Source organism: Miscanthus floridulus, unplaced genomic scaffold (assembly GCF_019320115.1).
Source record: "Miscanthus floridulus cultivar M001 unplaced genomic scaffold, ASM1932011v1 fs_303_1_2, whole genome shotgun sequence".
NCBI classification, from domain to species: domain Eukaryota; kingdom Viridiplantae; phylum Streptophyta; class Magnoliopsida; order Poales; family Poaceae; genus Miscanthus; species Miscanthus floridulus.
The window spans coordinates 64698-80000 of record NW_027096547.1 but is presented as its reverse complement, the minus strand read 5'-3'; the positions used below and the strand labels follow the sequence as shown (position 1 = coordinate 80000).

Sequence of the window (15303 nt, the reverse complement as noted above, 5' to 3'; positions counted from 1 at the left end):
TCCGTTTCTTTGGCCCATACAAAATTGTGGCCAAAATTGGTGCCGCTGCTTACAAGCTCGCGCTTCCTGATACTTCTTCAATACACCCTGTGTTCCATGTTTCCCAACTCAAGGCATCGCATGGTAAGCAACAGGTTACTGCTGACATTCCAGATGAGCTCGTCCAGTTTCAGGTGCCACAAGCTATTCTTGATAGTATTGGTGCAATGGTCCCAGATGCCTCGATCCTTGGCTACATGGGAGCTGCTGGTTCCTCTGCAGCAGCGTTTCCCTCGAGCGCCGGCTTGGGGTCATGCCGGCTCTAAAGGAGATGGGATTATCAGCACGTCTTCTACAGTGCCAATGTCTCACTCTGATGAAGCATCCACAAGTAAGCAGGCCAGGCCCGTCCGCGAGCGCTGGCCCAACGTTAGGCTAACTGGCCCAGAATGGAAGGCTTAGGCATAGAAGTATAAATACCGGAGTGAGCAAGGATGAGGGGCATGGAGGAAACTATGCTGTAGTTATTTTCTCTAAGCACTTACTGTAATTCACATACATTCAGTTAGTATTCCAGTCGAATATTCCTATTTTTATTCTTCTTCCCGAACAAGGAACTTCCCGTGTTCACACTAGGTGCCCTTTTCCAGTCTAGCCTTGGGAGGGTATAGGACGGGGCTTCTCATGAACAGTTCGGTACATGTAGGGCAAAAGCCCAATTGATCTCCTCCAACTATCGGCCAATTTTCTTCTCTAAACTATAAAATCAGTTTTATAACCTTTCTTAATTTTTTAAACCCTTTGTTTTTCACATTCGATGGTTTTAATAGTAGTTTCGCTGATGTGGCACTATGTCACATGGGTAAATCAGAACCAGGTAAAAGAGTTAAATCGGACTAGAAATATTTTAAAAATATAAAAAATCTTAAAAACAAATTTTTAAAAAATAATCTAGATATTTTAAATGGAAAAAGAATGCCGTTAAAATCCTAAATTTTGGTTTAATCTTAGAAAATTTATAGAATTTCTTTACCTAAAAAAATTATGAAACTAGTTTCACATTTTTCCTAAAATCATGCTCCATCCTATAGTGCCTAGCTTGAATTTGTTTGAATCTTAATGAACCCATTTTGGTGCTTATTTTCAGTAAAAGCTCTTGTTATCTATTATAATTAGTATATGCTAATCATCCGACTATGTAGAAGCGTCAGGGAGCGTCGTTAGGACTACGTATGTGCGGCAGGGTGGGTGCTAATTTCCTGCCTTGGATAGTTTTTCAAAGTAGTGTGTTAGTCTGCATGGCTGCATGCACCCCGCCACGCATACGGTCCCAACGACACTCCATTTGCGTTTCTATGTGATTAATTTTAAAGATAAAGCGACCTTTTAATAGCAAATAAGCACCAAAATGAGTCCATCATATTCAAACAATTTCAATCTAGGGACCAGAAGATAGAGCATGATTTTAGAAAACAAACCTTAAAGTAGTTTTAGAATTTTTCGAGTTAAAACAATTTTTCTAAGATTAAACCAAATTTTAAGATTTTTAATTTCATATTTTTCCATGTAAAAATATTTGGATTTTTTTTGAAATTTTATTTTTGTGATTTTTTGTATATTATTTTGAGAAAAATATAGTCCATTTTACCTCCCTGATTTTTTTTAACTTGGTCTGATTTACCTCCTCTGACGTGGCGTCGTATCGGCAAAACCACTAAGAAAACCGTCGAATGTGCAAAAAACAAATGATTTAAAAGTCGAGGGAGGTTAAAAAACTAGTTTTATAGTTTAGAGAGAAAAATCAAAGAACCATGATAGTTTAGAAAGATAAGTTGAACTTTTTCCTACATGAAAGCATGTTGAGCATTTGCTTTTACTGCAAGAGTAAATCAGTTCCCAAGTTCGGATTGGGGAAGCTCTGTACATCACGATTCCCGAGCGCTATAAAATTAGGCATGTCGTCTCAGCACCTTGGTCAGCAGTCTGTGTGTCAGTTCATGCCCAGGGACCAGGGTTGAGCTTGAGCAAGCTGCAAGCCTGCCCTGGGGACACGGGACAATGATGAGCATTGAGCATGCCTGGTCTGATTTTGTACGACTGAGTGGGGTAAAAGTTTGAACGGGAGACATGCATTGTCTTCTGCCCTCACAGCAGGACGACCGATCGATACAATATTATGCATTTCGATTCTATATGTAAGATCATCGTTTGGCTGAGCTTACAGCGTGTTTGATGGACTAAACTAAACTCTAATCTATATTTTGGATGTCAAATAGAAGGTCTAAACATAAACCAATCATGATTTAACAAAACTAATTAAGACTAATTGATGAGTAAAACTTATTAGAAAAAACAAAATTTTAATTTGTCTATATTTCGTCTATTATCAAACGATGAACTAAACTTTAGTTCAGTGATCCAAACAGACCGGATACTCCTTATACTATAATAATCTTGAGATAACTCTAGCTTAACAACCTTTTTCATTTCATATATGTCCATGAATATACCTAAGTTTACGTTCAAAACAAATGAAGATATCTAAGCTAAAATAGTAACAGGGTTTGCAGAAATATCATTATTTGTCTTTTAATCATTCTGACTACTAATTATTGCTTACTGGCTGTAAAACAATCACCTAACATGCATCGATTTTGGGTTTGTGAATTCGTCGATAAATTGCTTAAAAGCACATAGATGGTTACAGGTCGTTTGTTATCATGTTTACTTTTCATGAACCACAACATGCACTTTCGGGACACAATAATTGTTATCTGGATTTTAGAAGAAACAAGACAGGTAGTTTAGTTGCGGTCTCGGCAGGATTCAACTATTCATACCCCTTTCCACATAACTTTTCTTACAATCAAAACATCTCCCCACATATGCTATATATAGCCATATAGGAGATCATGAAAAATAGTAAAAAAAAAAAACAGAGGAGCAACTTAACACAGGTCTGCTGTAGTTTACTGAAACATCAAATGCCATAACATCTGAAGAACAGACATATATGTATTTCCTCCGTTTGAAATTATAAATTGTTCTAGCTTTTCTATATACATAACTTTGACTACATGTATAAACATAATATATATTTAGGTGCGTTAGCTTAATAAAGCTGGTTGTGTCGAGGTTAGGTATTTTAGTGGAGTCACTTTTTTTTTTTGTTCTGTTGGAGTTGAGCACGGCTGGCGTCGTTTGGAATGCGTCGCGTGTGTATCAGTCTCATCGACGCTCACATCTCGTGGCCATGGGGTGTGGTGGTAGAGTCAGGGCAGGGGTGAGCGGGATCCCGGGAACCAGGACTCCGTCTCCTTTGTACTCCATCGTGTTCAATCGCGCGCGTGTGCCGTGTTCTTGCTCGGAGCCATGACTGACCCGGACCGGATTGCGATAGGATGTTTGTACTGATGATCCCATTCCTTGAAAATCTACTCCACCCTCATGACGCTTTGAAAATCCACTGTGGTGCCGCAGTTGCCTGTACTACTCGATCCACTTCACAGTTGCCCTGTTATGCAACACTACTTCAGCAGCGAACGAACAGCGTTTTGCTCCCACAACAAATCAGCATAAGCATCAGCATAAGCTAAATTTCAGCAAAACGATTTCCAACCAAACATATGCCTGTCAGCTGGTGGAAACGGATCGATGCATACGCAGAAGCAGAAGCAGCTGCACCATCACTAACGCTACGTCCCTGCACAAATAAACCTGGCATGGCATCGGCATTGCATCCTTCCTGTGATTATCGCCCTGTTCGCTTGGCTGATAAGCCATGGCTGAAAGTATTATTGACTGATTTATTATGAGAAAAAAATACTGTTCGTTGGCTGAAAAAATACGGCTTACAAGTCAAGTAAACAGAACGTATATATTTGGTGATGTACTGGACAGGGGGAGCTGATGTTGTTGTGTCTGTCAAAGGTGGGCCTGTAACTTTGTATGGACAGGAAAATGGTTGCATTCCCAAATGCATGTATGAATGAACTAATAGCTTTGCAGCACTCGATCGAGCAAGCACTCAAGGCATCTCTTAAATTGTCTAGTCCTTTATTAGTTCAAAAAAATTGTCTACTAGTTCTTTGTTAGAAGCGGAGCCAGTAATTAATTCATAGTAGATGTTGAGCACTGACATGACGTTCACATGTCCTGTGTTGTCGGCTGAGTATAGAGAGGCTCAACATGTTTCTTTCGTGTGAGATCAGCTGTGACCTGTGGGTAGGCCACTGCAATTTACTGCTGTCGTGCAGCCATTGCCCTTCTGAATTCGGTCTCCTTGAGTCCTTGTGAGTTGTGATGCATGTTTCATTTTTTTATGGAACGCATGTTTCATTATTTGCTGCAAAGTGCAAACACATATACCTAGTGACTGGGACATCCACATGAATTTAACCATAATAAAGGTGTAATTTTCGAAATTACAATCAGGAATCACCCAATCAGGACATTGTTAACTGTTCAAATGGACTTCATAGTGTAATTAGTTAAAGCATGCCAGATGATCCTTAGAATAATCTATTATGACTAGACAGAGTTGAGAAAACCAAATCAAATAGTGTTATATATAGCAACTCCACAGGTAGTGGTGTGCACTCAAGTGCAGCCAGCCAAGCCTTGCTACTATAGTGGGATATCCTATCCCCATGCTGTGTCACCACCCTTAAACGTCTGCAGACATTCACAGCAAATTAGGGAGGTGAAGAGGGGAGCAATGGAGATCAAGGTCGACGAAGAGGCGGCAGAGGCAGTGGCACCCGCGCCATCACGGTTCAGGAGGATATGTGTCTTCTGCGGGAGCAGCCATGGTAAGAAGAGGAGCTACCAGGATGCTGCCATTGAGCTTGGCAAGGAGCTGGTAAATTCTGTGCTGCTGCTTCTTACTTTAATTCCTTTAGGTCTTTTTGTGCGTTTGCCTTTTATTTGTTTGGTCAGCTAGATAGCTAGACATTAGTGTCATTTTGATGATAACATGCCTTTAATCTTACTTGAAGTTTACCCTCTTGTTTTGACCACCAAAGCATCAATCAAACCCATGGTGATGCAGTGATGCTTTTCCATGAGAGTTCTTCTCAGTGAAGGGGTTTAAGAGGCTTTGCGGTAGTACATCTTTGCATGGATGCATGTTACTGTACTTACAAAATCTTCAACTTCCTTAGTTCCATAGTGAAACAACGAAACACTGCATACATGACAAATTATGGCCTATATGTGTCATCACTTTTGGTTTCCCATCTCTTAATAAGATGTATAACATGGCAACAACCTCCAGACCTTAAAGGTTTTCTAGCAACCATAAGTTTGTGTATTTGATATTTTTTTCCTGGTCTATTTAGGTGGCAAGAAACATTGATCTAGTGTATGGAGGAGGGAGTGTAGGATTGATGGGTTCGGTCTCTCAAGCAGTGTACAATGGAGGAAGACATGTCATTGGGTATGTAACATAACAATAGTTCTTTAGCACATTTGCACTATCAAATTGATAGTGCGTGAAAAGAAGAATAGCTTAGAAATTGATGAAACAGGCTCGTGTTGGAAAGTGTTGGATTGATCATGTCTGCCTCAGATCATAAAACTTACATTTTGTCATCTTGTTGTCCCTCTATGCAGGGTGATTCCCAAGACTCTGATGCCTAGAGAGGTACCCATAATCTTCCTACTTAGCATTAGTCTCTAATTGTTTGTCGCATGCCATGATTGCCTCGAACACAGCAATATTGCTTCAATAGCAATCAAAGTTTCAAATTGTCATGCTACACACATGAAGTTTTCATAAAGGGGGATGAAGATGCAATTCATTATTGCTATTTACTTGATATAAATATGACTATCATAATAAACCCGATGCTCATCTTTAAGTACAGAAGAAGTCAATCACCATGGGTTTATGTTTATCTTCAGAAATATTCTATTAGGGTGTGCATTTAAGAAGAGTAAACAAGGAAAAAAATGCATGATACTGCCTTTAGATCCTTCTCGCTTGTCTTTCTTGCTAGTGGGAGAGGAAAAAGGCAGGCATATGATGAAAGATCAGGAGAAATGCTCACTGAAATTGTGTTCCCCACATGATCGATCAAACCTTGCTGATCTTGACCGCAATCTCTCCAACAAATGCTGGCTCAGTTAAACAATGAAAAAGCCCATCACATTTCTTCCTATGCCCAACACCAGCACCATAATTGCCTCCCCTGAACATGTGTCAACCTGGTAATGTAAAACAGTCAAGTTATCCTCCTTTCTCCATCTCCAGAAAGTTGGTCCCCTTTAGTAAGCAAAAAAGGCTGTGCAGCTAGTAAAATATGATGCTTGTTCTTGCGCGTGTGATGGTTGCAGATATCAGGTGAGACGGTGGGGGAGGTGAAAGCAGTGGCTGATATGCACCAGAGGAAAGCTGAGATGGCCAGGCAGTCCGATGCTTTTATAGCATTACCTGGTGAGTGTGCGTGTCACCTGAGAAAAGGAAAGTGATGGATCGGTAGTTGTGACTGGTAAATTTGGTTGTCACTTTCTTCAGCTTTTGCAATGATCCACTGGTAGTGGAAGTGTGAGTGAAAGTTCATAATGCATGCTTTGTCTCTGACGAGGCTATCTGCTCCAAAAGTTGAGACTTTGTTTCCCTGCACAAGCACAATGACTAAGCGAGAATCGAAATTAGACCATGATAATTCCAAGACCAAGCCATGCGATTCAGAATTAGGAATCTGTGATCTTGAAAACATAAACTAAATTCAACATTTAGGATCAAGTTAACAACACAAAATTTGCTCATGTCCTACTTGTTTTAGTATTTACCACTGTACTGAAGGAGGTCTTCGGTTGCTGAGCTTTGACTTGTAGGGGGGTTTGGGACACTTGAAGAGCTGCTGGAAGCGATTTCATGGGCTCAACTTGGCATCCATGACAAACCGGTACCACACCGTTCATCCTTTTTGCAGCAATTCATAAACTCTTTGCTGGGACGACCTACAATGTATCTGCTATTCTGCAGGTTGGACTGCTTAATGTGGATGGCTACTACGACCCACTGCTGTCTTTCATTAACAAAGCGGCGGAAGAAGGGTTTATCCAACCAACTGCTCGCAATATCATCGTCTTGGCTCCAACTCCCAAGGATCTGATCCAGAAGTTAGAGGTGGGTCCCCTGCCTTCTTTTTTCCCCCTTCTGCAGACTTACTCCCTCCGCACCAAAATAAATTAATTCCTAAAATCATCCTAAGTTAGGGCTTGTTTGGTAGAGCTCCACTCCTTGATTCTTATCTCTAGCCCTTTGATTCGTTGGGGGAGTGATTCTAGTTGATTCTGGTGGGAGGCATGGTGGGGAGCTGGCGAGAATTGATTCTGGAGTGATTTTGGTAGAGATTGAATAGGGAGCAGTGAGGCCCAGCTCCCAGTGTAAATGGAGAAGTGATTCTTGTCTACTCCCACTAGAATCTGTGTGCAGTTTTGTTGTTTGGCCGAGGAGTGATTCTTAGGGAGAATCTGCTTCAAGAAACTCTACCAAACGATCCCTTAAACTATCTTAAGTTTGATCAACTTTAGAGGAAAGAGTAATAACATCTAGACACCAAATAAGTACATTATATGAAAATATATTTTATGGTGCGTCTAGGGATACTAATTTTGTGTCATAAATAATGGTACTCTCTTCTATAAATCTGGTCAAAAGTTAAAATAGTTTGACATAGAACAACTCTAAAAGTTGATTTAATTTAGGACAGAGGTAGTATTTTGGCAAGATCCATGTCCCACAAAACATAAAATGTGGTCACAACATTCAGGAGCATACATCCAAACACAATTCGTTATGTACTACGCATAATCTTTGCTTCTAAGCATAGCTAAGTTTACTGCTTTGCCTTCGCCATCAACCAGTGTCCAGTTTAGCCTTAAAGCATGAAGCACTGTACTAACAGCATAAAACTTGGCAATAATGCAGAATGCATCTTTAATGAGACCAACAAGAAGTATTATATCGTGATCCCATATATGTCTTGGTCCAGTGTCAATGTCTTCATCGATGATGCAAGAACTGGCAGTACAAATTCAGGTGTAGTTGTAGTGCTGAAGCATTGCTGCGTTTAAGCAATGCACTTGGTACAATGCTAAACTGCAACGTCAGGAAGGACTAAACGTTGGGACAATTTTTTTTCCTTGTTTTTAGGAGTACTCACCGCAGCACGAGGAAATCGTGCCGAAGATGAAATGGGAGGTGGAACAGGTGAGCTACGCTCAGAACTACAAGATCCCCAGGCCAAAGGAGGGGAAGATGGTCATGGAAGCAGAACTGGGAAGCAGGCTGTGGATGTAGTACCAAGCCACTAGCCCTATTCATGTAAGATAGGCTTGCATATTTGGTAATACTAGAAGTCCAGAACATCTAGTGACTCATCACCTCGCTGTGCTGGATGCATGTACCCTCCTGAAACCTACTGGTTGCTCATTCGTGTAAGATTAGCCATGTTTACTTGTACTGCAAAATTAATGGAGCTAAATTGGTAGTACATGAATACACTTACCACTGGAATGCTGAGGTGAAGGAGGCCGATTTGAAGCCGGAGATTGCTCGCTCGCTAGGGCTAAACAACTGAATTGGCTTGGCTGCCCACTTCTCTGAAGAATTGCGCTTTCAGATAGGATGCCAGTTGGGGCCTCGCGATCCAAAGCACCAAGTCGCTTTCGTCCTCACCTTCAAAGTCGAAAGACCTCACGCCGCCGCCGCCGCCGCTGCCGTCCCCCGTCGGCCTTCGCCGCCGTAACGACGCCGCTTGCCCGTTTGCCGCTGAGAAGCGATGGAACCCAAAGCAAAGCCTCCAAGAACGTGTAAAGCCCTAGGGCCTGGACCAAGGTCGTGGAAAACTTGATCCTGAACTACTTTCGTGGGCCAAATGTAAAAAGGCCGCGGCCACTACCGCTTCCGCTTCGATCCGGATGAGAGCTCGAAGGTCTGAAACTCTTTCTTTCTGAAACCAAAGAGAACTGAAGCTCTGAAACCACCGGCGTCTGCTTCAGTTTGGCGATCCACATCGAGTGTCTGGCTGCGAAATATTTGCATCTGCACAAGTTTTCCGTGAATCATCAGTTTTACAAAACACGTGTGCCACCGACAAGGTGGTGGTGCAGGTTGGAGCACTAATCTACCAATCCTTGCCATTCTTCACCTAACCCTACCCTTAGACAGTATTAACAAACACCATCATCCTGACTACTCACCACTACTAGCATTTGCATCTTTTCCTCACTGAGACTGGGATGCAATTATTCCACGCATGTTCGTCAAATAGAATATCATGGGGAGCGATAATTCGCCATACTGAACTCGTGATTTGAAGTCCTGATTTGATTCAGCACCCGGCCGGCCGGCTATGATAAGAGGCCCTCTTTTCCCCTCCATCCGGCCATCCGGGGACAGGCCAGAGATTCAGAGGCACGACTGGTGTGAGGTCTCACCCAACGGCCAGCAGAATAGTGGAGCTGCTCCGCTCCGCTCCACGGCTGCGCATGGGTTGTTGCCTTTGCTTGCATTCACGGGAAGGCCGACGCTTGCTTTACTGCTGCAACCACCTGACTCCCCCCTCCATCCAACCTTGCGTCCCAAGTGACAAGAGGAAGAAGGTCTGTTGTTTTCCTTCCTTCCTTGCCAATTATGGGATTGGTGAATGCTAACAGCTTTGATGTGATGCTCCCCATTTGGCTTAATTCTATTCGATTAGTGCCTTTGTTAGGTCGGAGAATCTGCTTTGGAGATCGATGCCGCACTTGAGCTGGTTATTTGTATTTTAGTCGGTGCTGGGGGTCTATGCATGGTTTCATGCTTTCAGCAGTGCCCGAATCCACTACAGCCGAATTTGCATGGGTCATCAGTTTTGTCAGTCCAAGAAATCTGAGGTAACAAACATAATGTATGATCTTAACAAAAGAGAAGCCAGCGTAATACAGAGGTGCATCTGTAGGCGATTCTCTTCTGATATCTACACTGCAACAGCATATGCTGCATTTCAATTCACCTGTTCAAAGTAGAGAGAGAGAGAGAGAGAGAGAGAGAGAGAGAGAGACGACCTGTAATTTTCTTCTTGCCTACTGCCGGAAGGTAGCCTAAGAGAATATCCGAATTGAGAAAATTCAGGCTTTTTTGTTACTGTCTATAGTCAACTAATCATCATAAAGTTAATTGACCATCTTTTTTAAGGAAGTTTTTTATCCATTTATTGTTCACGCTATATGAAAAATGATTAAACAAAGTTCTGTTGCCGCGTCAATGAAGATCAAACGTCTTCTTCACACGGACTTTATTAAAGCTGGAATATTGTAGGGTGATTAATCGGTGGCGACACCGAACGCTTACTTAGTCGTAATAGCAAGACATTGATTAGTACTACTAGTAGCAGTACACAAATTTTGATTAGTTGCAAAGTGCTGCACTGGACAATAATGGACCTCAGCGAAGATCTTTCTCTGGCGAGGGAATTGCGTGAAAGATCCCTTTGGACGTTGGCAGAATGCATGCTCCAGCCGAGCATTGGGCCGGTATCCATGTTTTGGCACTATCGGTATGTATGCTGTAAACTATGTTTTTTTTGAGGGAAATGCTGTAAACTATGTGCAACTAGATCTTCAGTGTAGACTACAGATCCACAGAGTTTGGCGTCGATGCATCGTTATTAGTTTTTAGATTAGATGCTTTTATTATAAGCATTGAAATTAATAAATTACATGCTACAGGTCAGGAACAAGCCTCGATCGATCGGTGATGTTGACTCAGGCAGCAATAGCATACACCGGCAACACCAGTCTTGAGAATTTTTACTTATACCTGGTTCGGTTACCATCTCTTTCCATGTCGGTGATGTGGACTCGCGATCAGGCGACCATGTCCGGGGCCGGGACCGGGAGGGAGCTGTTGCCTTCCTCTAACGCTCGCTGATTTCTGTCTAGCTAGCAGCCGCCCAGCAACAGCAGGAAGCGAGCGAGCGTCAGGGTCAGGCACCGGCGTCAAAGCACGGAGCAGACAACCCACCAACACATTACACATGCGCCTCTGCGCGCCACCAACACGCAACACCTCCCCTCCCCCGGGCCCCGGCCCACTGGTGCCGGACATAAAAATGCCTCTGCCTCTCTTCTTCCTCTCCCCCGAGGCGCTGCGGCACGGAACCAGCGCCATTAGAGGCCACACCACACCAACGCCCCTCCCTTCTCGCGCGCACATACGCGTGTACGAGGAGCTACTAGCAGGAGGACTGCTAGCTGCAGAGAAGAGGGAGGAGGAGGAGAGGTAGCCCCTGTTGATTTGAAAGATCAGTTTCAAGTGAGTACTATTCTTACTTGTTGAATTCCTGTGTCTCATCAGGTTGTTCTTGAGTTTTGAACATTCTCGTCTCATGGTTTTCCTGTGCTTATTACAACAATCTTCGAGATTAGTAGACCAATCATGTGAATAGCATACTCCCTAGTAGAAACTTTAGAGGGGCGGCAAAGATTGAACTCCGCTACACTGCTCTAACATGTTTGATGAATTCCTTGGTTCGCGTGTATTTTGCTGCAAGTAATCAATGGACCAAGTCGTCAGGTTATCAAACCAGCGTAAGTGGTAGATTCTAGTATTCTACGCGCTCCGTTTCACCTTTCAATATTGAGTTTATTTTTTTAGAAACAAAACAGAACGAGTTCACCGCCCCCCGCCCCTCTTCTGTTCATCTGTTTAAGCTATGTGAGTTTAAACAAAAACTCCATTCAGCATTTAGCCATTATTTTATTAAATACTAGTATATATCCGTGCAAACGTGATCAATCATTTCGTAACAACTAGGATCCCATTCGATCATTGTACCGCCTCGTGCACGCCATGTCTCTGCGCTGCGCTGCTTCGTCTCCATGCGAGCACGGTGTCGTCAACTGCAGCTCTGCAAGCGTATGATGAACTCAGGTCAGGAACTATCAGCAGCTCGGTTGCACGACAAAAAATGATCCGGGGAGTGAGTCGCTGCCATGACTCATATGAACTTTTTCTGCTCATGAACTTCGTCAGCGTGATTGGACGACAGAACGGGGAGGGAGTAGAGTCGTGGAAGCATCCCACGGCAGCGTCCTAGTGGAATCACATTGGGCCATGGTCTCATCACGCGCGCTAGCGGCTGGCCAGCCATTTGCCAGTAGCTTGTTTGGGATGTCACGGCCGACGACATCTTTGTCTTACCTGTTCAACGCCACCCTTTTCTTATTCCTGGCCCTGGAACTGGAACACTGTTACTGACGCTGATCCATAAGGGATAAGGCCGCCCGATTCAGGCATTCCAGTGGGAGTAGGAGCTCGTTTTTCTGTCCTCTGCCCCAGTTTCAGGTTTTCAGTGTACTCCACCGTGCACCGTGTAAATCACCTAGATTGAATCCACAAGACCACAAGTTACGACTGTGCGTAGCTTTTACATGTTGGCCATAGTACACGTGCCGCATATATATAATTTATATTCTTTATTAGTCGGTTCCTTGCACTGAATACTGATACCTTTATATATGTGGTTCATGTAGCAGATTCAGAAGTGCTTAGCCGAAGGGCAGCATACACAGCAGCTGGCCAAGATGACTGCCGGTTTCCAGCTCGGTGTGATTGGGTCTCTTACGCTCTCCGTCGCCTCATCGGTTGCCATTGTCATCTGCAACAAAGCCCTCATCAGCACTCTAGGCTTTCCATTTGGTAAGTACCCCTAGCTCTGCAGCCCACAAGTACAAATGGAACCTGATGAACAAATCAAGGGCTTTCAGCCTATTTAGGAACCACAGCGCACACTGCAGAGTTACATGCGTTCAGTTCAGTACTTGCCGGAAAATAACCATATGTAATGTGTTTATGATCAATGCAGCTACAACTTTGACAAGCTGGCACCTGATGGTGACCTTCTGCACCCTTCACGTTGCGCAGCGTTTGCGCTTTTTCGAGCCCAAGGCGATTGATGGACAGACGGTAGTTTTGTTTGGGTTGCTGAATGGAACCTCGATTGGCCTTCTGAACCTTAGCTTAGGATTCAATTCCATTGGATTCTACCAGGTCAGTCCTCTTCTCATTCGGTTAATTTTTTCCTTGATTGAAAATGAAAGCAGCACATGCTCAAATTCAGTATGTTCTGCAGATGACAAAGTTGGCCATAATACCCTTCACAGTGCTATTGGAGACTATATTCCTCAAGAAAAGATTCAGGTTAGTTAGAGAAATCATAAGTGGTGCTGCCTGTCTGCTAGATGTTCTGATTGTATTCTGTTCAAACCAAAACAGTGATAAAATTTGGCACTGGGCAATAAAACATTCTACAGTGTACAGAAAAGGTTTCGTGCCCCCTTTTTTATTTTTGCATTAGGCTGATTAGATTTTTTTATCTAAAACTATCCTGACTAGAGCAGTCAGCAGTGGATAAATTAAAAGTATGCTTAACTTCGTTTATTTTTTACTGGTCCCAGACAATATCATTTTGTTTCATTATGATATATAATATGACTTGCAATATGCAGTGAGACAATCAAGTTTTCTCTGCTGGTCTTGCTACTTGGAGTTGGCATTGCTTCCGTTACCGACCTTAAGTTAAATTGCCTCGGGTCTACTCTTTCTGGCCTCGCCATCGCCACGACTTGCGTTGGCCAAATTGTATCCTACATTTGAAATATTTCTGTTCATCATTCAGGGTGCACATTTTGCATGCCTACCATCGCCATGTGCACTAATTGTCAACATAATCCATGATTGCTATGGTGTATCCTTAACCTGTTGAGTGAAGCTCACAAATACGATGCAGAGGAAGCTGAAGATCTCATCAACGCAGCTTCTCTACCAATCGGCACCTTACCAGGCAGCCATTCTGTTCGCCACTGGCCCCTTCGTGGATCACCACCTCACCGGCCGCAGCGTCTTCGCCCACGTATACACTTTCCCAGTTGTGGTAAGCTCCGTCACATATTCTGTGCAACGGTTGCAGTACAGACATATTTTTGCCAGTTTCAGAGAAAGATCACTACCATACCAAGTATAGCTCAGCTTTGGGTGGGTGGCAACATGCTGAATGATGACAAGCTAAGGGTGCACATTGCATGAGCTGTGTTGCAGGGATTCATCATCCTGTCATGCCTGATCGCGGTGTCGGTGAACTTCAGCACGTTCCTGGTGATCGGGACGACGTCTCCGGTAACGTACCAGGTGCTGGGCCACCTCAAGACGTGCCTGGTCCTGTCGTTCGGCTACACGCTGCTGCACGATCCCTTCACCGCGCGGAACATCTTGGGCATCCTCGTCGCCATGTTCGGGATGGCGCTCTACTCCGTCTTCTCGGTGCGTGAGGGCAAGAAGAAGTCAGCAGGCGACGCCCTCCCGGTGTCACAGGTGCGTACGGTTGTCATCGATCAGGTTATCACATACTTTGCTGGAGGTGGACTGCTGAGGTTTGGTAGAGCTGAGTTCAGCCATTCATGGGCCGGTCTGATCATGTTCGTGGTTACTGCAGATGCCTGACAAGGAGACGGAGCCGCTGGTGGCGACCAAGGACAACAGCGACACCAAAAAGGCCAACGGGGTAGCTCACGACTGCTAAGATGTTCCCGTTGCTTATAGCTTAATTAGCCCAGCTCTAGTGTCACTACGCACTGTTCTGAATCTCAGAAGGTCAGGGAAGAAGACATTCCTTTCGTTTCTTACAATGCTGTATGTAGCAGTACCGTTTTTTTATGGCAGTGGGGGTGTTTAGCACGGTGTACAATTTGATGCAGCAGCTCTTAAATTGTTACTCTGTTTAGTCCGCACGACTCAGCGGATTGGGAGTGTCCCCACCAAGCTAGTTAGCTTCTTTCTCTTCTGCGAGGAATTTTGCAAAACGTTTACCACTATGTACTAGAAATAGCTAAGTATATATCTTTACCTTAATGATAATGATACATACCAGACGTCCGGGATGGATGACGCCTCCGTCCGCTCATTTCTGCACCCGCTCATTCCTCCCGCGCCCCTTCCCCCATCGCGGCATCTCCGCACCCGCCGCACCCACGCCGCAACGCTCCTCTGCCGAGCCACACACCCGCGCCCCACCCCCACGTGCGTCGCACGAGCCGCGCGCCCCGTTGACTCCCTCTCCCTCCTCCTGCTCCGGCGCGGCGGCATCCCCGGCGCGAGCAAGAGCTCTGATCCACGTGGCTACCCCCGGCGACCCCTTTCCTCTTGTCCGGCCGGCCACCCCCGGCCTCAACTCTGGTGTGGGGACGGGCGTGACCCCGGCGTGGGCGCAGATCCGGCGTGGGTGCGCGGCCCTGCTCTGGCACGAGCGCGCGGTGTTGCCCCAGTCCACGCCT

At 44.4% G+C, this 15303-nt stretch overlaps 2 protein-coding genes and 1 long non-coding RNA gene across 4 annotated transcripts; 2 read left to right on the top strand and 1 right to left on the bottom strand.

The window, feature by feature from the left end:
• The first annotated feature begins 4696 nt into the window (after positions 1-4696).
• Positions 4697-8403, top strand: LOC136531207 (probable cytokinin riboside 5'-monophosphate phosphoribohydrolase LOGL2). The gene is made up of 7 exons (XM_066523895.1): positions 4697-4840; positions 5319-5416; positions 5593-5623; positions 6316-6415; positions 6820-6890; positions 6971-7114; positions 8144-8403. Exons 1-7 carry the CDS (start codon positions 4697-4699, stop codon positions 8288-8290), a joined length of 735 nt encoding a protein of 244 aa, XP_066379992.1. The 3' UTR covers positions 8291-8403.
• LOC136531208 (uncharacterized) lies at positions 5820-8836 on the bottom strand. Of its 2 annotated transcripts, none has more exons than XR_010777984.1 (3): positions 8499-8836; positions 6413-6616; positions 5820-6186 (listed from the first exon to the last, which is right to left on the bottom strand). It is a non-coding gene; the product is annotated as an uncharacterized lncRNA (long non-coding RNA). The 2 variants fall into 2 exon arrangements; XR_010777985.1 differs by having other exon boundaries at positions 6413-6599.
• A 2253-nt stretch (positions 8837-11089) lies between these two features.
• On the top strand, positions 11090-14889 carry LOC136531210 (UDP-xylose transporter 1-like). Its single transcript, XM_066523896.1, has 8 exons — positions 11090-11287; positions 12508-12673; positions 12840-13024; positions 13107-13174; positions 13483-13615; positions 13746-13907; positions 14072-14344; positions 14466-14889. The coding sequence occupies exons 2-8, from the start codon at positions 12559-12561 to the stop codon at positions 14550-14552; spliced, it is 1023 nt and encodes a 340-aa protein (XP_066379993.1). The 5' UTR covers positions 11090-11287; positions 12508-12558; the 3' UTR covers positions 14553-14889.
• Positions 14890-15303: the final 414 nt, after the last annotated feature.

Bases quoted from the DNA above. Each gene is read 5' to 3' on its own strand.
- LOC136531207 (XM_066523895.1), top strand. From the start codon at position 4,697: ATGGAGATCAAGGTCGACGAAGAGGCGGCAGAGGCAGTGGCACCCGCG. The intron at 4,841-5,318 runs GTAAATTCTGTG...TGGTCTATTTAG, and splicing joins TTGAGCTTGGCAAGGAGCTG to GTGGCAAGAAACATTGATCT. The intron at 7,115-8,143 runs GTGGGTCCCCTG...CCTTGTTTTTAG, and splicing joins ATCTGATCCAGAAGTTAGAG to GAGTACTCACCGCAGCACGA.
- LOC136531210 (XM_066523896.1), top strand. From the start codon at position 12,559: ATGACTGCCGGTTTCCAGCTCGGTGTGATTGGGTCTCTTACGCTCTCC. The intron at 12,674-12,839 runs GTAAGTACCCCT...TGATCAATGCAG, and splicing joins CACTCTAGGCTTTCCATTTG to CTACAACTTTGACAAGCTGG. The intron at 13,908-14,071 runs GTAAGCTCCGTC...GCTGTGTTGCAG, and splicing joins TATACACTTTCCCAGTTGTG to GGATTCATCATCCTGTCATG.